At 38.1% G+C, this 24,252-nt stretch overlaps 1 protein-coding gene across 2 annotated transcripts in view; it reads right to left on the bottom strand.

Moving 5' to 3' along the window:
* Window positions 1–736: 736 nt before the first annotated feature.
* LOC124640305 (high affinity copper uptake protein 1-like) overlaps window positions 737–24,252 on the bottom strand; it is a 35,486-nt gene continuing 11,970 nt past the window's right edge. The window contains exons 2-5 of one of the 2 annotated variants that reach the window (XM_047178019.1): window positions 4,850–4,976; window positions 2,681–2,916; window positions 1,819–2,050; window positions 737–1,775 (exon numbers count right to left, since the gene is read on the bottom strand). In XM_047178019.1, the coding sequence (XP_047033975.1) occupies window positions 1,849–2,050; window positions 2,681–2,916; window positions 4,850–4,963 (552 nt within the window). In that variant the 5' untranslated portion in view covers window positions 4,964–4,976 and the 3' untranslated portion in view covers window positions 737–1,775; window positions 1,819–1,848. Of the gene's footprint in view, window positions 2,051–2,680; window positions 2,917–4,849; window positions 4,977–24,252 lie in introns of both variants that reach the window. The other variant, XM_047178018.1, reaches the window with a different exon arrangement.

The following is a 24,252-nucleotide window of genomic DNA, read 5'->3' as shown; positions in this document are numbered from 1 at the left end:
TTCATAGTTATTTTTCTTTGTGTTTTAATTGTTTTACAAGTTATTATCATAACATAGAGTTGGTACCTATGTCTTTAGATATGCACTTGGGTTTGAGTTACAAACGAGTCCTCTTGCTCTACGAGTCAACTATGTATAGTTAAAAGTTCCTTACCTTAATAAATATCACTTCCAAGTTTTTATACGGATTTTATGTGGAAGTATTATAAAGCATGCATGCATGCAAGCATCTTATATTATACATATAGGTGGCGTACACTGGAGGTGTACCTACATAGGTACATGGCGTCCGTAGGTAGGGGGTGTACACAGGTGGTGCGAGGGGAAGCACATTATGTGGAGTCCGTATTATAGTTATGTTCACAGTGCCCACTCTGCTATATCCGCGACTAGGATGCGGGCGAAATTTCTGACTGAAGCTGTTCTATAAAACAGTAGGCGTAGTCGGTTTTTGGTATAGTTATCGGCACGGATAATGAGCTCTCGGCGGAAGAGTGGGGATCGCTCCAATAAATCACTTCTGCGCAGGTGAAGGTCAGGGCTCAATATCCTATAATCCTAATAAGTACTACACTGTTTAAAAAAAATACAGAAAATGTAGGTACGAGTAAGTAGTTAGTAGGTGCAACATTAACCCTCAAACACATTTTTGTAAGTGCGGGATATTTAATAACAGGCACTGTGATTACCTATCGGTAAAAGTATAGTCATAATAAGGAAAATAAGTAAACAGTTGTTCTTTATGTAATTATTTATATTTCAATGTTTAACCAGACATGGCAAGAAACTATTGATGCTTAAATAGTAATTATAACTTACGTAATTGTCTTATTTTTATTTTCTAAAATACAATCAATACCTCTTAGGTACTTACACGAAAGTCAAGCTAAGTAGATTACGAGATTTTCTTGCATATTTTTGAAGAATAAGTAAAATACATATCCCCAGGAATCGGTTTACGTGGATAAATATAAAAATTTTGAGCATCACTAAACTTAACTTTTACTAAACATATCACAATATTATAAAATAACTATAAATTAACTGAATATCACATACCTACAAACATTTTTATATATCCCTATTTTATTTTGTACAAAAACATCAAATAAGCTGCTTTAAGGGAGTTTTCTCGATAACTTTTCGTTTATTTTCCTATGTCATGTCATACATAAGATGTCCTAATATTATTATGAAATATGTGAAATCCTACTTTAGCATTATTTACTTAGATACTAAAATAGCGAATACAAAAAAATGGCTACAAAGAGCAGCCATATTGAGTAGGAAAGGTCGTATGATAGCGATATTTTCAAAACTATTGCGACACAATAATCGTTTTTTAACTTGTGTTGGACACGAAACACATTCGTCAAGGGCCGAAGTCAATTAAATTCATATCTCTAACAAAACTTAATCTAATGGACCGTACACAATGTCATTTTAACGATTTCAGCTATGCCGTACTCTGCACGCGGCCATAGAGCTCAGAATACATAGACAGTATAGACAAACGCAGGTAAAGAAAACATCTCCTGTTAAATATAACATTGAACAAAGTTGAATAGCCAAATCTTATTCTGTTTTCATTCAATTTCTTTCAGACACACATAATACGTTATCCTGTAGGCAGGTACTGTAATATATTCACCCTCATGTTTTGAAGAAATATGTACTTAAATAGAGTAAACACAGACCAATACTAAGGCCGGCTACACGTTTGCGACTAAATCGCACGCGACTGACTTTAGTTATACGACGGACTTCACGGGGGATGTCGAGTGCAACCAGCTTTTGATAGAATCTCTTGATGTGGGAAGGTCTGGGGCCACTCCTGGGTGGTGGGCATCATTGGCAGTGCTCGTTGACGTCGACGACGGTGTTCTTCCTCCAGCCGAAGAAGAAGTAGCCGACAGCCAGGCCGAGCACCAGCGCCAGGCACAGCCACACGTTGTAGGTCATGAACACCAGCATGAGGGTGTAGGAGGCGGTGGACTGCAGGAAGTGGAGCAGCGTTTGTATCACGTGGCCTGATGACAGCATCGTGTACCTGGAACAGGGAATATGACGGTTAAATGAGGTTCAGGTACTGATACTTATATAAAGTACGTCTCTTGTTTATAATGATGGTATACCCAAACATCAGAAATTGACTCAGAAATACTCAAAATTTTATACAGATTTACATTTACCTGCACGAATGGAATCTGCATTTAATTTAAATATATTATAATCACAGATAAATGTGCAGTGAGGTATGATGAATTGGTACGTTCGTCAGTAACCCAGTGAAGAGTGGCTCGAAACTGGAGCACTTTGAATAAAACCTGTTAAATCAATTGGAACACGCGCGAGATCAGATCAGGCGTAATTAACTCGTCTCGACTATAACGTAAGCCTTTTTGATTTACTCTCACTACTGGCAATTGAGCCATTAGCTACCCAAACTACTTACTGGCATTTTCAATAAATGGTTTGACATAGTCACAATGATTTTGTTGATCAAAGATTGTATCATATATTCAGATATCAGATAGCATTATCTACCTATTATGAATCAGAATTTAAGATGTTTCGTTTCTAATAGGAAAATAATTGCAATGCTAAGACCTAGACATTGAAAGTCTAGTTTTTTTTTAAGGTAGCATCTATTTATAGTGAACAATAATAGGATCTTTACTTGACAACAGCAGTTCCTCCACAAGGCCCGTTGGCTCCGCACTCGCTCTTCGTGATGTTAACCCTGGAGTCTCCAGTAGACGCCGAGGCTCTCGCGTGCAGGGCCTCTCGGAAGTACTTCAGACCCTCGTACAGCACTCCTGCGAAGAAGATGGCCAGCGCGGAGCCGAACAGCTCCAGCGCGTTTGTGGTCATCCACCCGCTGAACAGGATCTCTTGGCAGACCCCCGAATGGAACTGGAAAATAGTGGTGAATGGTTAATTTTATAACGATTATCATGTTAGGATTTTTTTCGACAGTTTTATGGCATGGTTATGTGACCTTTTAAACAGGTCTCTGGTTTCCGTAGTTACCTAAGATTATTCCTACAGACATCATGATTGTGTAGGTATTCGTATATCAAATGCTAAGTTCGTTCACACCGTTTTTAAGGGTTTTGCTCCTAGCTACAGGCGAGCACGTCTTTTCTTCACGAAGTAGATACAATATTGTACATAATAAGTGTTTTCTGACGCACGTACAAAGTCGTGTTTCTTTACAAGTCAGTTATTCAGTAGTTGGTCATTTGTTTTACTTTCTATGGCCCGCTTATTGAGAGTCCGAACTCAAAGTAACATTAATCAACGTTCGCGTGGACGTTTCCTTTTACGATTTTAGCATATCAAGGTGTTTCCCACGATATGAGGTTACTTCAAGCTACACAGGATATCGCGTTTATTTTGAAAGCAACAATGCATGCATGCTTAAATATTAGTTAGAACTTAGTTTTAGGGTACCTCTGTGGAAGTTGGTTTTAAATCCCTAAAATCCTAAATAAGAGATTCTCATTTCAAGATCAAAATAGGTCGGCTAGGTACTTATTAATTTATGGAAACTCTCATAAAACTTTCAACAAAAGCGATTCTTCACCCAATTCTCTGCATTCCTCTAACTTGAAGAATGCAATTGTTGACAGTTGTATAACCTGAATGACAAACAGTGCATCGGAGACAGGCATCACCGGGTGCCAAACAATATCGCAGGAAGCGCAGCGACAAGCAAACACGCTGACACACAGACACAAATGTCGCGGTTTCGGTATCTACAACCGTGAAGGAATGCACCTGTTTATCATATTCCGACTTCTTTCACCGCGCCGGGAAATTCGCGATAGTTAACACTTGTAAACGAATAAATTACAATCGGTTTGCAATACTTGAAACAGGAAAATATTAATGAATATGTGCGCTAAGAGTTTTCCTTCTCAGATTTACGTGTGAAAAGGGGAAAGTGGGACGTAAACAGAGCATGTTTGTTATGAACCAAATTGAATCATTTTGCACTTATTTAGTGTTGATTCACACGAGGTTGTTATTGCTCTACCGTTATTTTGTTTGTGCAAACATTATTTTCTTTCCTCAATGTGTCTATTTGAAGATGAACTAATAGGTACCAAGGTTACTTTGTTTAGTTTATTAATCTTTTTTTATGAGTTTAAAGGCACACTCTACACGTGTTGAACTCAAAGTTAAAATAGGTTAAATAACTTAACTATGTATTTTCCAACAACAACACGTAAACGTGATTTTTATCATAATAAACACTTGGTGAGTTCCGGTCACCGCAAACCATTGGCTATGGTTATCACACGTCGTGTGTTCCGACGAGCATAGGAAAGCGGTGGCAGACCGCAGGTGATAAGGAACTGATAGCAACACTGTCCACTTATCGACTGTGTAACGATAGGTAATGGATCATGTTCATGTCGCAAAAGCTAGGAAGCTATCTACAGGAAATAAAGCGTTATATTTTTGTTGACTCTTTGTAAACTTCACCAGTTGTGCATTCCCGAGTATTCAACGTGACCTATCTAATTCTACATAAGTCTGTACATTTAGGGTCAATTCCCACTGAAAGAGCAGCGGCCGACAGCGGCCGTAAGAGCAAGTGAGTACGAGCCCGGCGCGCCGCGCGGCGCCCGCCGCACCGCGCTGCGCTCTTACATTGTCCGTGCTCTTACGGCCGCTGCCGGCCGCTGCTCTTTCAGTGGGAATTGACCCTTATTGCCCACATAGGTACGGATGGACAGTCTTAGCACAATAGCACGAGCTTCAAAAAAATCTTGACCAACATTTTGGCAAGTCATGAATTTAGGTCAAATCAAGAACTATCATTATAGAAGCTACTCACCACCATGGCGTGTCCGTGTCCTGCGTGCGCGCAGGGGTCGTCGTGCCCGGCGTCGTCAGGCACGTGGTGGTGCGCGCTGTGATCCATGTGCTCCATGTGATCCATGTGGGCCATCTCTTACGTATCACTGGAACAGGGAAATGGACTTATAAATTTTAGCTATGTACTTATAACATGTAGGTGTAGGCATTACAAGTTCCCAAGATACAGGCAGCGTCTAGTTTGAGGACCACAGAACCTATAAAAATGTCTCCCGTATCTCTCTCCGAGTGGAGACAGCAAACATTTGTACCAATTTACCTTAGAAAGAGATTTATTAATTGAACTGTGAATCAATAAACTTTAATAATTATTACTGCTGTTGACAAGTTTAAATAGGCATATAATTGATTTATACAATTGTCCTGATGTACATAGGTGGTTATTAACGCTCAATCTCTACCCAGCAGTGGGACGATGAAGATGATGAGAAAAATATAATTTTAGTACTGTTCGGTTCGCCAATTTTTTTTCAGTAAGTAAATAAAATATACAGTATGCTCAAATGAAAACTTGTAATAGGAACAGTATAAATTGCGTAGTTTCTGTATACAAACAAAACAACAGCACACTCAACTTTTTACCAACTTTACATACACTATTTTGTTCGTTTTTCAGTGTAGTTGGAGAACAGTGTGACAATGTGTTATTACGTACATTCAGCATAATGCTGCGCTCGTCAAGTTAAAAACAAGCATTATGTTGTTCACGAGACTCGCTATTTTCCTCCAATTGGCTTGTTGTTCTAGGGGTTTTCTAGAGGTAGTAGTGTGGTTAGTGCTAACTTAATAAAGAACAAGTTGTTAATGTTTTGTAAATAAAGATTTTTTTGAAGTTTATTAAAATGGCTCAAAAACTTTGTGTTGTTATAACTAAAGTTCACATTAATTTATTCCCTCCTTTTAAAAGAGTTACCATTACCAGTAGATATGGGATATGATAAAGCCGAAATATGTTTATTGATTTGCAACTTTGTGTGGTATTTTTTTATTTACCCTTAGTTTCCAGGAAAACTGGCGATTGTGCAAAACCGCAATATTTGGTTATTGTATTCATGAAAAAACCGTAGTCGTCAAGGTGACTGTTATGAACGGCCACTATAGGTACCTACTTACTACTATACATATATCGTCACTGCGTTAAGGAAAACTGCATGAGAATAATGTTTTCAATTTCAGATTTTATGTGGTTTCCGTTTGCCAACAATGTTAGCTATCAATGGCTGTAATATTGTTGATTTAACTGACTCACTAACAATTGGTTAAACTAATTATTAGGATATATACTCGATTGTATTTGATAGAATGGTATGAACGACAGTGATTATCAATGTTGGTGGCTCGTATGAATATCCCATATAAACTATAGTAAATTGTTATTTTATTTTAATTTGTCACTGACATAAGGCGAAAACAGCAGCAGTTTGAAACTAATATCGGGGAATTACCTGTCGAAAGGACATTTCCAAATAACTTTATGACTTAAAATCGATAACTCAATGGCAATGTAGGTTATCGTTATAAAATTATATTATACTAATGCGCGTGAGTACAACATTAGCTAGCTTAAACATTCTTATCAGTCGATAGTTTGAAGACGACTAATATACAAGTATTTGTTTACTATACTGACAGTTTATCTTAATTACGAAATAGAAAATTAAATAGTGTTAATTTCACAATTTATTAGCAAGAGTCATTGTACTCGGGTACACTACTTATTGTTACCGAAATATTATACTATCAGAAAGATTACCATATTGTTCAGATTGTACGTAATACGTATATGGACCTTACCAGCCCACCTGCAATTTTCCAATAAGTAAGCATTTCCCGTTGTCTAAGACGATCATATTAATTGCTGTATGAGGTAGCAAACAGTAGCTTTGTATGAATCATCTACTTCATGTGACGCGAAACACATTCACAACGTATGTAGGTAATAATATAATACATTACAAACATACATACACATGGTGTAGTTGTTTCTCTTTATAATTTGAAGCTAAACCTACTTGTGGACACAGATGTTCAGGAGAACAATAATTCGAACACAATTCCTATAGCAACACCTAAGACGCGCCTTGTTTGGAAATCAAACAAAAAGAAATACGGACAAGTGTGTTTATGAAGAAAATATTTGTACTTTATTTCAATCAAATAATAATTCTGTGTCAGAATTAATTAATTTCTAATTATTCTACTGAAGTTTTACACATAACTTTTTCGTAAAAAAGAAAATGCTACGAGCTACTGGGCCTCTACCTTCATTTTTGAAGTTTTTAAAGCGTTTCTTTAATGACATTCATCATTACCCTCGCTCGGCAGTCGGTCAATAAAGATAAGGAAATTATACAATAGTGCAAACAGTTGCTTAATTAAATGTTTAGTTTGTTCAGCATCTGACTGAAGGTCTTCATGATTTAAAGTAGTCTCTTGGGAGTTCTGAGGCTATTGACTAAAACATAAACTTATTGTCTGGTTTTTCTAAATTATAGAACCGTTCAAGAAGGCTTCAAATTTAACCTGAGGCAGCTAAAACCAGTATTATACATAGAGCGACTGACTGTCTGACCTCCCCAACCTAATAAAGCAGTACTGACTTCTGATACATAAATTAAATAAATGACCAATAATTATGCATGAAGTGCAATTCCTACTTTAAGAGAACGTTCACTGAGATCTATGGTTGTGCAAGATCGGCTTTCACTGCGCTCGCGCAGGGCTGCGCGCAGCCGTTGCGCAAACCATTGCCTTGACTCCGATAGATCATGCTATGTACTTCCCAGATCCCAAATTTCCAATTAGCATTATCTTGAAAATTAAGCTGGGAGTGTACTGTCTGGTGATGCAGAGGTTAACGACCTTGTGACATGGAGAAGTGTCACATTTAAATATTTAGCATCAAACTCACACTAGTATTTTTGTCCAAGATCACTCTACACAGTATTCTAGTGTCTGACTGGTGATTAACTATTAGATTGTGTATCCTGTCCTGAATAAAAGCCGTACGTGTTCAAAACAGTCTTTAGAAAAGTATACTCATAAAAAAAATGTCAAATAAAACAATTTAATGTCGGCGATTACAAGCATTGGACGTCACTCCAGTGATCTGGGTTTTACCTATTAAGGTTTATTACCTGCATGAAGCTGATTTTCCTCGACCAGACCGGTAACATTATTTAATTTGCTTCGTTTTAATACAGTACGTTTTAAGTGTATATTTTTGCCATTTAAAGAAGACGGATCAAAATTGCCCCACGTCCTATAACAATGTGACGTATCTCAAAAAAAAGATAAAAATGTTTAAAAAAATATGGCATACTCTCCAATTCATTTTTTTTACACCTTCATACGAAAAAAATGCTTTAAAAATTGTTCAGGCGCTGTTATGAAAACATCGTTCATAGGACTATTTATGGACTATTTTATTACATTATTTTTTGTTTTGATAGGGTATACCTCACAGGTGGTCCCATAATCATCAGGTCAGGATCTGATGATGGAAACCCTGAGAAATCCAGGGCAACTTTTGAAAGTTGTAGGCATGCGCAGGATAAAAACTTGACTATAAGGTGTGCGTCTTATAACAATATGCAACAGTGAAGGTTTGAAGCTGACTTGATGATGGAGACCAGAGAAGGGCGAGGGAACTGGACAACTGAATATGTGAACTGCCTCGTGTTTGGGTTTATATTATTCGTATTGATAAGAACTTTACACTTATGCGGATAGTGACAACTGTGCTTGTCACTGAAAAGCCAAAAATAAAAAAAAAACTTTTTACGATAAAAAAACTTCCAAAAACATTGAAAAGCAAAAAAAAACTAGTCTTAGGAGCATCGGCCTAGAAGTCGTTGGGGAAATAAACTTAGGTACATCCATTAGACACCGACTTCTGAGGTAGTTTAAATATTTTGCTGTCGATTTCCCTCGACCTTCTCTGGTCTCCATCGTCGGGTCAGCTCCAAACCTTTACTGTTGCATATTGTTATAAGACATACACCTTATAGTCAAGTTTTTATCCTGCGCATGCCTACAACTTTCAAAAGTTGCCCTGGATTTCTCAGGGTTTCCATCATCAGATCCGGACCTGATGAATATGGGACCACCTGTGAGGTATACCCTATCAAACAAAAAAATAATTTAATAAAATAGTCCATAAATAGTCCTATGAACGATGTTTTCATAATAGCGCCTGAACAATTTTTAAAGCATTTTTTTCGTATGAAGGTGTAAAAAAAATGAATTGGAGAGTATGCCATATTTTTTTAAACATTTTTATCTTTTTTTTGAGATACGTCACATTGTTATAGGACGTGGGGCAATTTTGTATGGATTGTGATCCGTCTTCTTAATGAATTAAACAATGAAATTCATCGCAGGTTGTCAATGACAATAAATATATTTGCAGTTATTTACATAAACAAATACAACAAATTAACACTCACCGACCCAGTTAAGGTAAACGCGGGTGAAGTCGTCATGCCCCAATAGTCGTCAATTAATCTAAAAACTTTTATTTATTATTTCTATTGAACTTAAAATGGCCCGGTTTATATGTCAACATATTGTTGATAATATATTGCACAATTGAAATTACAATACGGGGTTTTAACATTCATGGCGTCTGAGATATGTTATTCGAAAAGTGTGTGCCATAACAAAATAGTTTTTTCGTGAAGTTCAGCTGTCAAAAGTAAAACTCAGCACGTGGTTTTGTGCTTTGATTTACATAACTCCAGTGGGGTCTGTGGTATGTTTCTTTGTTTAATTAGATAGTTAAGTTTATTTGCTAACGATGTAATATGCAATTTGTAATACTTTTAACATAGAAGATATATTTTTTTAATGTGACATCTATTGGTACTTTAAAACTCCTATTTGACCCAAAAACCGTCAATTTTAGAATTATTATGACGACTACTGGGACGTGCTCAAAAGTTGCACCTAAACTCGTCATAATGAGGATATTTTGTGTTTTACAGTACAAAATGCGAATAAATAGCTAATATCGGGACTTTTACAAAATTGTTATCTCTCTAGAACAAACATATTTAAGGTTTAGACTACATTTGTTGATAAAACTGCGTTTCTTTAAAGCTTTTTCTTAGGGGTACATTTTACTCTCCTGGTTCTAGATGCACGTACACAGTCATGTTATTCGATTCAATTAATATGTTTCTTAATGGTTAAATCCCCTGTTTCCTATAAGTATGCATTTTCTACGAGTGTTTTTTAGGTATATATTGGCCGCTGTAGGCCTCCGCCATTCGATTAAAGACACACGATACATATCTACCGCTTTGGGTACAACTACCCCTAGCCTTTGTTTCTACTACGCTTGGATTACAATTTGTGGCAAGCAAAAATTGACTGTTCTTACACTATGCTTTTTGTTTGAAATAACTGCATGTCGTCACGCGTATTGTACCGCGTCTCCCTAACTTGCTTTAATAGCGCCTGTATAAAAATTATGTCAAAAAATATTAAAATCAGTTTTAAAACTAAGATGACGTAGCTTCCATCGCTGTCACTGCTTTGCTTGTCGTATTCGATATTGATGGGTAAAGAGTAATCTTATAGTTATCGGCACGAATCTTGAGCTCTGTCTGTCTGAAAACTAATACAGTGCATCAAAAAATTGTTCCTCATCGCTGTCACTGGGTAATGTACCCAAAAGGCTGGCAGAATTGCCATGTTGGATGGCAATGCTCAACCTCTGTGCGAAATAAAAGCCAGCCTTTGGGTCCCGTGAAGTGTCAACCAGGCGCTGGGAAATATCCTTGGCAAGAAGGCGGGCTCTCGGACCCCACGGCCCAAGAGATTCAACCCCAAACGGCTTGAACATGTACTTAAATATAAGGTTACTATATTTGCGCCGCTTGAGGTTCTCTGCTTGTGCAGCAGCGGAGCCAGCACAACATGCAGTTCCGGGATGGGAGAGTTCCGGGAGATGGCGCAAGAGTGTCGATGCATGTCGCGTCCCACACTAAAGTCCTACCCAACTTCCACGGAAATAGCGTAATGCCGTCTGGTCTCTTGCCATTGTCGCGTACCAAGCCATTTGGTTCGAGTACGGCTGGTACGCCGACGGCAACAAGAGCGCGACGGATCACGTCGTTGATGTTAGCATGTCGTGGTATACGGCACTGCGGCTGCACGACTTTCCAAGCATTTAAAGCCTCGGTCAGACATGGCACCTCAAAATTGACCAGTGTGGTGGTCTCACAGACTTTCATATTTACAAAAATAATAAAGGGGGAAATATTAAAACTAAGTATCAAAAAATTCATCCGCATCGCTGTCAGCGGGGATCGTGCCTAAAAGGCTGGCTGCATTGCCACGCTGGATGGCAATGCATATCCTTTGGCCGAAGTATAGGCCAGCCTTTTGGTCACGAGTGGACTCCACATTTTCATGTCATTTATGCTGGCGTGTCGTGCCATGCGACCAGCACTTTTGCCACAGGAAAGACCATGGTGCCCAAGGCAGTCCACAGATTCGCCGCACTGACAGCGATGCGGAGCCCCAGTGGGAGCGCCGAGGCGTAGGCATGTAGCGAGCCGGAATGTTGTGTCACCCAGCATGGTCCCAACGCTGGGTGACAGCAGTGCGTGAAGCCATAGCCTGACTCCCACTCTCCCACAGCCAGTAGGCGGGCAAGCTCAGCAGTATTGACAGATGTTTCAATTAGTCTCGTCAATCTGCAGAGCGGCTCGTCCCACTGTCTCTGGGAAGCCGGGTTGTCAGGGAAGGCTGTATTTGGGTAAGCCACTTTCCAGGCGTTCATACCATGCACCTCAGAATCGACCAGTGAAGGGGCTAAAATTTTGCTGGTCAACTCCTTAGTGCCGCAGACCGAGGATAGGAACGCCGGTAGACTTAAACTGGAAATTTTGCGGACGCCGAGGCCACCGAATCTGATCGGAAGGGTGGCTTCGCGCCCGTGTCGACGGCGCGCGTTGTTCCACGCGCTCCTCAAAGAGATGTCAGCAACCCCAGCGGGGCCCAGCAGGGCCAAGGCCTGCCGGGGCTGCGGGTTGTTCGAAGGAGATACCGCGGCCCTGGTACATAAAATGCCTATGACGGAACACGACGGTTTTTAGTCAGTAAGTGTCTGACACTCCCTCACCGCTGCTAACCCACAGCGGGAGGAGTCATTTGATGATTTTTGACGTCGTTAAAAAAAAAAAAAAAAGGGTGCCTTGAAGCCACGCTCGGTCGTCCAAGGCCAAATTAAAAACAGATGAAGGATAGTACGGATAATTTGGTCAATTCTGTCTAAAAGATGTGGCTGCTTCCATAAGGGAGAGGAGCGAAGGTTGTATATAAATTTTGGGAAAACACAATATTGGTTTTACAATTTAAATATTTTAATAGTAATAATTTTACTCGTGCTACATATGCACATGACTGCATGGTTATATGATTGATTACGAAATATAACATATATTTTATAGACTGATTTTGTGATTCCTAGCGTTTGATAGATAGGAATATAAATTAAAATGTAAATATGTATCTGTTTTATTGAATACCTGCTCTTCTAACAGATTATGACCTGCTATTCTAAATAGGGATTTGGTTTTCTATCTATCTACCTAATGTTTCAAAGGCACAAGTATGCTTAACAAAGTCAAGCACAAAAAAAATGTACATAACTTGAACTTTATGTTCAAGAGCAGAGAGTTCACATTAGCATTAAAAGTTGACGAGTACTGGGAATATTTGACGAGTATCCGTACAAATCAGACGACTATTGGTACAAATCGCCCTTTTTTTACTTTTGCCTTAATAAGTACATAAACCCATGAAAATGATTAAAAAAACATTAATTACTTAGAATAACGAATAAATACTCTATCACGTCATGCAAAAATTTTCATTTTATATTGAATATTTTACACACAGTAGCGCTTCAAAGAAGGTGATTTCCGAAATCCGACGAGTATTGGTACGTTTACCTTATATGAAATGTTGGTGAGCCGTGCGCGGGCGCATTGCCGATTTTGTCGATAAGCGAAATGTATGTAAAGTATAGCAATTTCAGTTATTTTACGATTGTTCAGCATTGTTGGGATTTGTTGCGAAACGCTTGGGTAACGTGTAACGGTCATGTAATATTTATTAAGGCATGCAGCACACTAAGTTGTGAAGAAAAAAATGTACTTGGTAAGGTTAATTTAAATGTTTGTGATAGTATCACAAACATTTATTTAACCTATAATCATATAAGTAGTACAAAAAAAAATCCAACGTTATAATGAGTACTTGATATAATAATAAATTCAATTCTCCTTTTCTGCAACTTTACAGGAAGGATCCGCTTTAAAACGTCTAAATTGAACATTGATTCAAAAAAGTAAATAGCTTTATCTGAAGGTGATCAATACCCGGCAGTAGTACGTTCAGACATATACACAAACTGTTTGTACATGCATAGTTAGAAGTGGTTAAACTGTGGCGGCTATCACGTCTCAGCGGAGTTAGAACAATCAGTCGAGTGCACCGGGTGTGCAGTCGCACTCACAGCGGGTATAATATGCTCTTATTCAGCTATATTAAGGACTTATTAATTGAAGTAAAAGATTTTGTGTGAGTACCTATCTGAGAAATGACATACGGATTCCAATACTTTATCACATAGAAGATAAGTGAAATTTAGTTTAAATTAGGTGATTAATGAAATGTTTTATGCAAAGTCGTGATGATTTTAATTTTTGATAATAATATAGAAGACAATTCTTGGTCTTTTGTGTTAAAGACGACCATAATGTTTCCTTTTCAATTTGAATTATACCAAAGATGATTTTTTAGAACACAATTGCAACAGTTAGGTACAGTTAGAGATCACAACAAGATCATATGATAATCAAGATGATTAATCCCGCTGTGTCTGAGGCCACACCCTGTCCGGATACATGCAATTGTGTGGAGGCGAGTCGCGAATGTTCCCGCAGCGGGGCGACTGTGCTGTGCTGATTAATATTCTAGCCTAACATGGAGACTATGATATCTGATAGAAAGGCTATAAATATGGGCTGGACAATTTGGTTTATTGTGATAGCTTTGCCTGGATCATTGGAAGGGCGTTTCGATTAAAAGCTTTTGAAACTAACATTAAGCTCTCACTTTGGCAGTTTCGTAATTATTTTATTTATTATACTTTTTGCACACATTTTACAAAAAAACAATGTACAAAGGCGGACTTAACGCCTTAGGCGTTCTCTTAATCTTAAATTCTCTTAAAAATTATGAAATGAAAAAGAAAACACTCAATAACAACAATTACCTAAGGACAGTTTGGATATGAGAATTTCAAATAAACCTGATAAGTACCTTACCCGTCATCGCGATATTCAATAGGATGATATAGTTGTCTAAGAAAAAATCCTCTAAACCTCACTGTTTGTGAGCAAGCTAAATACTAGAGATGGTTTTAGTACATATTATCCTTACCTGTTGTAGATAACATTCCTTTCGACCTAGTGACCACAGTGTTACCTACTCAGTTCACGACTCGGTCATACATAACAGTACAGGACCTGATCTATTACCATAAACGGCATGATTTTGAACCTGAACGTGGACCACCTCTGGTTTAATGACTACTTTAACTCTATGCTCTATCTACCTGTGTATGTTATGTCGGCTTTGCTCCTAGCTACTGGCGAGAGGTTTCTTTATTATCATAAAAATTTACATTTACGAATGGCATAGTTAAGTAGCTTGCTTCATTTGTAGACTTGTAGTCTAAGATACATATACATTCAAGTATGTTCACTGACAATGGTTCTTCTTATCAACTGCTAGCAACTAAGATCTGGATTTTAGCAAACCTGACTAGCTGGTCGGTCTTACACGATTTCTACTATTCTATACCCTAACAAAGTAAGTAAGGAGAGTAAGTTAACTCTAGATCTAGAGCAAGTTAACAGTTACCCTCTAATTTGTGGTACAGCTAGCGAACCTAAAAGCAGGCTATCGGCTTGTATTGACACCTGCGCACACGCATGTGAATTAGTATTGTTAGACACGTGCGCAGTGGCCGATATTACATGCAACAATGAGTGCACTTCTCAGAAGTTTGTCAGCATACCTACGAATATTTGGAAAAATGCAGTGATCTAACTTTGAAGGTGCTGACAGCCTGCTGCCGACACGGTTATTGACTTCTGCAAATCTGTCATATTTCATGTAAATAATGATATTATTTTGTATTTAATTGTGCGTTCAATTTACAACCCGGATTTTTTTTTTGTTAGGCGGCTTTCTAAACGATTATGTCTTAATTCCTCTTCCTTTTGTTCTAAGAGATTTTGGCTTGTACAAAATAGGTAAAGCAGCCGTAAAAGTTAAAGGTTACATGCATATGAGATCATCGAGTTAGTCTCCGGGTGAAAGGCTCCGTGCAACGACCCGTATAATGCTAGCACCATAGACTAAAGTATATTTCTAGACTAGGATATTGACATGACATGTTGGTGAACAAAACCTCCTGAAAATATATGTACCTACTAGACGCAACTTAGTTACATAGATTAAGGATGTATTAAGGGTGTTCCTATATGCAAACTATAAATCGGACAGTAAGAAAAAAATCCCTAACACGATGAGAATCAAACCCAACACCCCAAAAGCTTGCATAGGCACTTGCCTACCAAATCAGACCAAAAATGCAAACAATCTTATCTAATAACCATACATTATGCAAACAACAGCTGTTTTAGAAGTCCAAAACAATCGAATCAAAGAAGGTACCTCCTAGTACAAGTCCGCGTGCGCCCGCGCATCCAACGCTCAAGGTGATCCACGTTAGGCATGCGGCACTTACATAACCACCTTGAAGTCAAACAATAATATTTTTACTAAGGCCCGCGGCTCGTGGAAACCAAACATATTACTCAAACTTATTGCGTACGGTACAAGTAGCTAATATTTATATTTTACTCGCCTCTAATTTATTAAAAATATTTATGTACCTACCGTTTATTATATTTGGGCATTAAAATAATCATTTTTGATCTCCATTTATAACTTAATTTCAGCCTAGTTTTACATAGCAAACTAGAAAATGATTCATTTATGCATTATCTAATAATAACTGATTATTATAAATCAAATTGCAAATGTCTATCGGTCGTGCAGTGTCAAGGATGCGCGGGCGCATGACGGGATGAGCTGCGCACGCGTTGAATGTAAACACACATTAATTCGTGATTGTTGTTATTATGGCGGTTGTCCACAGGTGCTAAACTAGAAAATTGCTGTGATTTAGGTAATACCTGTCAAAACTATGCAAAAAATTCTACTCTAGATTATGATGTCGTGAAAATTGCTTATGATGGCGAAAATTGTTATCCTATCTAAATGGAGTCCATACGTTTTAAACAATAATTTTAGTTCTTTGGGCCTCTATGTCTTGGAAATCCAAGAAGGAAAGGGTTTAGGGTCACAAGTCCATAACAAGAATGTCTCTTTTCCCGATAAGGACGACCACACCGTTACCTTTTGTATCTATGCAAATAGAAAGATAGCTTTCTGAAAATAAATACCAAGTAATCGTTCAGAAACTTTTTTCACAAAATGTCAAACTTAAGTTATGTACATGGTATGATCATTTTTTCTTTTGGAGTATGAAGTGATCCATGGTCGTTCACAGCCGATGGGTTCGGCAGTTAGTTTCATGCACTAGTAACGATCGCAAGCAAACAGTTAATTTGTTACTGATCATGTTTTCTAACACATCGCATAACACGCCAGTTGAACTTGTACAAGAAGCTGGTTTTTGCAGGCGGATAGTTTAGTTATTTGTATCGGTTTTTCCGAAGAGTTTTAATTAATCCGGATTTGTTATTTTAGACTAAGAGCACGCGCACACAAAGAGTATAGAGATATTTTTGATAAGTACAGACATGTAGAGTACCCGCACGCTGAAAACTTTTAATCGGCCGATAGTTTGTTTTTGCTCATAAATTAGTATACAGACGTATGGTAGTACGGACATTATGCCATATTTTTAAGAGATCTTTATGCTTTTCAAATAAAACAAAAACACAAATGATTTACTTTTTATATCGCTCACCGGAGCAATAACAGCGAACAATTAGAGACGCTGCGCCCGCGCAGCTGATTGGGTTTCAGTTTATAACTGAGAGGTTTTGTTTTTATACAAAATCCGAGAAAATGTTATGAAATGCTACACTTCCACTGGAAGTAGATTGTTAAATGAAAATAATGTCACGGTTTATGATATGGGTAGATACTTATTATTGTTATAAAATTCCATTCATAATTATTTTGGTTATGGGTTTACGGAAAGATTATATGATTTTGTGATAGTATCCGAGCTTAATTTACACAATGACGTTTACCTAAGTGTCGGGTTTAGTTTAGCATGTCGTATAGGTACCTATATTAATTTTTTGCTGAAAACAGCTACCATTCCTGCGATTCTATAAAATTCGATCAACAACTCGCATTTCACTTCGATTCGTAATGTCATTTCATACTTTAGGGGAGGTAGGGGAGGGATGGGCACTTTTTCACATTTATTGCATAAAAAATTCAGATTTTACAGATAATCAACTTTTATTGTCATTTCTTATGTTTGGCTAGATAAAATCAAAGAGCTATCCTAAAAATTACAATCAGTTTCAACATTACGAGATATTTAAACGGTTTCAATAAAACCGTCGACACGTCAAAATTTTGTTTAGTCTGACATGCTTTAGTTGGTACTTACGTAGTGTTTAAAGTTACTTTTTGCTTTTTATAGGGTTTATCGTTTATAACATTTTGTCATAATAATTGCGTACTTTTTTGGGTCGGGGGTTTTTTTAAATTTATAATTTTATTTTACTGGACGCCTACTGTCGAGACTGGTGGACTCGATCGAAGGATCGAGAAGTGTGGAAGCGGGATGGGGAGGCCTTTGCCCAGCAGTGGGACATTATAGGCTAGTAATAATAAGGCAGTGTTACCATCATACCTATAGTACTGTCAACAACAGGCGTCATACCGAAACAATTACATCAGTCTCTAAAAACCTTAGACTTACCACCGAATACCTATCAAACCCTACAGAAAGCTGCTATTCTGAACACTTGTAGAATTGTCAGGAAATTCCTACAAAACGAGACAAACGATACACGTACAACAGCATCACACACAGCACACATTCAATCGCACAGCCAACACACACACAATCATACCACATTAAACACACATACAACCCGCAATCAAGACACATAGGCTAGCACTTGGCTTCGGCCCGTGCTAACCTACAAAACCCGGTAGATAACTGCCGAGATACAAAAATGTATAACAACAAATAATAATAATAATTTTATTTTATTTCATGGTTTTTTAAAGGAGCTCCTTAATTTTTCCTTCTTTTTATGATGGGTTCGCTATATGCGATCTCAGCCAAAGGAAGCTGTTTAACAATCCTCATGACAAACTGGCTCTGGGAGAATTGCACAGATTGAGAAACAATAAAGATGGACCTTTGTTGATCCAGGATTATATATCATTCTAGGGTTTCATCCGCCACATCCCATTTCCAGCATTAGGTTCTCGTCAATTAGAAACATGAAGAAAACTAGTCAAGACAAATTAAACGAGCCCAAACTCGATGGGTTTACTAAAAGGCAGTTCAGGGTTACGTCTCCTATCTTCGTGTCCTAACAGCAGACCAGCTCAGTGGTTCCAGAAGACATTAGTATTTCAAATTTTAGATCCCACATATGCTTGCAAGTAAACTGAGCGTGTAACATTCCTATCACACCTAACAAACGAGCTGATGACCTTGAAGACCTGAACCGATTTCCACCAAACATAGCTAAGAACACTCCCGAATGACATTCCTTTTAAACAAAAAAAACCGCATTACAATCGGATCATCCGTTTGGGAGCTACGATGCCACATACACACACACACACAGACACGTCAAACTTATAACACCCCGTCGTTTTTGCGTCGGGGGTTAAAAATAATGGTTTGCGACGGGAAATTCTTAAAGATTTAATATAACGAGCAATACAAGAGGTATCAAAAGGTTAAAAAATAAAATTAACAGCTGATAAATATGGAGTCCCTAGATCAAGTTGGCAACGGTACCTGAAACAAGATTCTATAAAGGATTTTTAGCGCAGATTTATAACCTCACAAATTTTCACTGAAGAAGAAGAACAAAAATTTACAAATTATACATTACATGGTATGTCCAAGCCTCCCTACCATAGGGAGCATTGGACACTTTTGACTTAGTTTATAAAAAAAAAATCGGTAAAAAAACTTAACTAAAACGGTTTTATCTTATGTGCACTGAAAACTAGAAAATAAAAAATAGTTACTTACCTGTCAACCTACGGTGGTCCCGGTCATATTAGACTAAAATAAAAACGTGGGGCCCATAAACTATTGCTGTAGTACCTCTTCTAGAGGTATAATAGGTGTGGATTGCATCGACTTACTATAATCGTAACTGGAGATTTTGACAATCAATCATTAATAATAGAAAATACACATACCTTTCATTAGTTTTCTCTTTATAACGATCCGAAACCGCAACAAAATATTTAAGTACTTTTACGAGTGTTTGTTCTTGACAACTCACAGAAATGACAGAAAGTCTATGGATGAACACCGTTACCAGTCGGTAACGTAAACTACCCAATAAAAAAAAAACTATGATCAAATCAGAATAAAAGGACCCCCCTTTTATTCTGATTTCATCATGTCTCCCAACTGCCCATCTCTCCCCTACCTCCCCTATAGATAGACAGATTTTGGCAGATCTGTCAAAATCTCGACTTTAATTTAGTTCAACTTGTCAACACGCTCTCTCGATAGTGAAGCGCTAGTGTAGTTTGACAATGTCAATCACGAAACTTTAAGGTAGAATTCCGTGGGTCGCGATTGTCGCAGCCGCGCGCGACAAAAGTCAACCTATGAAAATGTATGGCACCGCTGCCGAGGGCCGCGACAGTCGCGCGCGGACGACGAATTTCGTGAGCCGCTCGCGGCCGTACGCTTCTCAACATGGTCTAGCGCTTAATAACATCTATAGAATTTTAGTAAAACCAGAATTAAATTGTTGACAATGCCGCGAGCAGCTTACGAAATTCGTCGGCCGCGCGCGACTGTCACGGGCCTCGGCAACGGTGCCATACATTTTCATAGGTTGACTATTGTCGCGTCCACGGAATTCCACCTTTAGATCGAAGTCGAAGTGAGAGTGATGTCGAAGTGAGTTGTGATATTTTATAGAATCGACATGCATATCGGCCTACTCATAATATTTTAAGAGATCACTGATGCAGCCAAACTTAACTCGCTGTTAAGTAATTGGACTTATCTGCACAATGACTCGTACCGATGTTGGGCAATGACCCATTGTGAGACAATGAAAAAACTTCATTTAATATAGCAAGGTCGCGATCATCAATTGTTTCTTTCATTGAAAGGAAAAGTGTAGGTAAAATATAGAACTCAATAACTCATCAATGATCCATGGTGTAAAGATAAAGATAAAGATTCATTTATTGCATAACTGTGTACATATTGATGTTTATTAAATACAATAGATTAGATCAACAGTCTATCCAAGTCGGACATGCAATATTAAAATAAAGTAGAGAAGAAAAAGAAAAGAGATTCACTGACATTACAAAAGTGACACTTCTAAATTACTTTCCAAAATATTCATTTAAATTATAAAAAACATTATCAATTAAAAAAAATTTTAACTTTGCTTTAAACATATTTCCATTTAATTGTTTAATTGCTGATGGCAGTTTGTTGTATACACGTGTGATGGGTCCATAATAATATATATTAGGTAGGTGTACCCAAAGTTAGTCCTTTAATGCAAGAGACGGCTGACTCCGAGCTTCTGAATACAATTTCAGGTCAGTCAAGTTGTAATTGAGTTTTTTATCACGACAAGCTTCTTTATAGTTTTACTTGCTTCGTTTTTTTAAACAACCAACAACTTACATAGGTATTCCTCAAGTAGCTATTTAGGTAGTAGGTACTCGTACTTTGTTTCTAAAAACAAGCTTAGGTGCGGGACTAACCTACGAGTCGCGATTTCCACAACACCTGTCACCCACAGTTTACCAAACTACTAGTTACTAGTAGAGCGGATGTTTACTACTGCGCCCCGCGGGTTCGCTAGATATTGTCCGTGTTTGTTTTATTGTTGCCGGCGATCGCTTTGTAAATACTAGTGACCTTTGACGGCCACCTGTTGCGGTGTGCCACTCATAACATGAACAATGTCAACATGACTTACTTTCTTTTATAAGTGACTAATGCTGTCAAAAGTAGTTGTGTTACGGTTAAGAGACAGAAAAAAGATTGTCGATTTTCAAGATTTAGGGCGTTGCGTTTGGAATTGATACTGAAACAGTGTTTTTCTTTTGTGATGTGCTAGAATTAAAAAAATATGAAATCCGTCAAATTACCAAGTCTCTACCATTTATGTAAGACTATTTATCACTAAAAGAAAATTTCGGCTATGTCACGCTCGTTACACACCTGCTGATGACACAGCGAGTAAGACGTCGGGAGGCGTAGCTAATGTGTTGTATTGTTCCGACATTACGACAACTGCGGGTGAAAACTAACCGGTTTCTAACTAAGTAGGTGTTAGGTACTCTTCCGGATTTCTTGAAACACTATTTAGATAACAAAAATAAGATTTTTAAGAACTTTATTATATGCTGCCACTGCAAAATCGTCAAGTCCCCTAGTAACAGGCAATTATTCCGGTTACCAGTTGAATCTGGACAGAGCGACAATTGACCTCAGCCAATTGACAGACATAATTTTATTTCTTTGACGTTGGGACCGATCGATGGCTTAATGTAATCGAAGTTTTAAACTACCTGTAGCGGTAGATATTAAGTAAACGGATCAGTAATATAATATTTTCTATAAAATAAAATATAGGAGATTTGATTCTCATAGTACGATATCAAGGACATATTGCAAACACAGCCTACTTTTAAATACAACACCGTTTTTTTGAGTAATTTGATCAGAAGCCCTGCCGGGCCAGCAGTGGACTACAAGTGAAAAGTAGTCAATACTCCAATGTCTCAACTCTCAAGGTCAGTTTCACAACCGATCCGGTTAAGTGCTGTTGACCTTTATTTTAATTTACTACTGGCGCTTCTGGTTGACACAGTGTTTGGTAATGTTTTACTGAATTATAGTCTAGACTTATAGCAGTGTAAGTGACTATAATATGGGGGTTTGATGAACAAATCAGTCTTATGTACTTATAGGTTGGTTGATTTACAGTAATTGGAAAATGCGATGAATTTATGAATGAAAATAGAGCCTGCACTAGGCAAATAGAAATTATTATTCCTGAGATGTGGATTATAACATAAAGGGAAAAATAAAACTCTACAATAAATAAGTTTTACTACCGCTTGAAGGGGAGCAGGCAACTACACAACACATTACATTAATCAACTGAAACAAGTCAAAGTTAATAAGCATTATAAAATTAACACTAAGTACAATAAGATGTTAGTAATTGGCGTTTCTGTGACGAACGCATTGCACCGTGCACCGTGACTGCACCGCGACTGCAGGTGCTGCACTGATAGGCATGCAAGTGATAACGTGACAACATTAGTCACCGCGTAAGACAATGTAACATACCAATCAATTTCCAACTTTATGGTTAATTTCAATTTCCTTAACCAATCTGACAATCAGTCTTACTTGGGGGTATTGAGTTGCCCGAGTAACTGGGTTAAAGAGGTCAGATGGGGCAGTCGCTCCTTGTAAAACACTGGTGCTCAGCCGCATCCGGGTAGACTGAAAGCTGACCCAAACGTTTTTGACATCTTCAGGCGTTTTGAAATACTAAGACTACTTTTAAGAACGTTTTGCAATTTAGCTCTCAAATGACTTTAAAATTCAGGCGTAACTAAAGTGACTGTAACTGATCTGATGTGATGCACTCAGTAGATAACAGTACTATCAATAAGACATACTGTTTGATGAAACGGTCCACCAGTTTTTTATCACATCTTAGAAGAATTTAAATGTATTTTAAGCAACTATTTCCTAACAGCCGTTGCGGTTTTATCAAATGAAACATTTTATTTTTAAGGAGACAAAGCTTCAATTACTTCTGCTGTAATTTAAATTAAAATGTGTTGAAACGTCCGTGCCGCAATACAGATGAACTTAATACTAAGTGCATAGCTAAGCTGAGTGCACAACAATTGCACGCTGCATCGGAGCGCAGTCGTAGATGTAACAGGGAAAACTATCTGCAAACCTGTTTGTGAACCGGAATCTTGGGTTTATGGCGAGCCTGCAGCCTGCACTATTCTCTCGGCTTACCAACTAGATTAGAACTAGATAGATTGAAGATCCTTCCTTGTATGTAGACAAAATATTACTTATTTTTCTTGGAGATTTTTCAGTGTTTGTCTTCAGTGTTGTTTTCCTACTGAGATCCTTCCGTTTTAAAATGTTGTTTGATAAAATCTTATGAAAAAACCTGGTCAACAAATATTAAATGCAATGAAAATCCTTACTTCGAAAAAACTATACTACGACTACGATGCAAATTGATCAACATGATTATCGTAAACTAATTGGAAGATTTGTACTATTGAACGAGTTTTGTAAACAGAGGTGATACCTGATGAACTGACCATAGGGGCAAATATTTTTAGAGACATAATCCTTTATTTTGTAAGTATATTAATTACCTACTGGAATAAATGTTATTATCACAGAAAATCGTGTACCTAAATTGGTTCGCATTAACCGTTAACCATGTTCAGCCCACCCCAGTCTCTGTTGGAAGCTCGGTACTCGAAGTTGTTGACTCATATATCTACCTAGGACAAGTAGTCCAATTAGGTAGGTCCAACTTCGAGAAAGAGGTCAACCGCCGAATCCAACTCGGCTGGGCAGCGTTCGGGAAACTACGCAATGTCTTTTCGTCCGACATACCTCAGTGCCTCAAGACGAAAGTCTTCAACCAATGTGTGTTACCAGTGATGACTTACGGCACCGAAACGTGGTCTCTCACTATCGGCCTCATCTCAAAGCTCAAAGTCGCTCAACGAGCTATGGAGAGGGCTATGCTTGGAGTTTCTCTACGTGATCGAATCCGAAACGAGGAGATCCGTAGACGAACCAAAGTCACCGATATAGCCCACCGGATTAGCAAGTTGAAGTGGCAATGGGCAGGCCATATTGCTCGCAGAGCAGATGGCAGATGGGGCCGAAAAGTGCTGGAGTGGAGACCACGGACTAGCAAGCGCAGCGTAGGACGTCCACCAATGAGGTGGACAGACGACCTTATAAAGGTCGCC

This window comes from Helicoverpa zea, chromosome 20, assembly GCF_022581195.2.
Source record: "Helicoverpa zea isolate HzStark_Cry1AcR chromosome 20, ilHelZeax1.1, whole genome shotgun sequence".
Lineage (NCBI taxonomy): Eukaryota > Metazoa > Arthropoda > Insecta > Lepidoptera > Noctuidae > Helicoverpa > Helicoverpa zea.
This window is presented reverse-complemented; position numbering and strand designations above follow the sequence as displayed.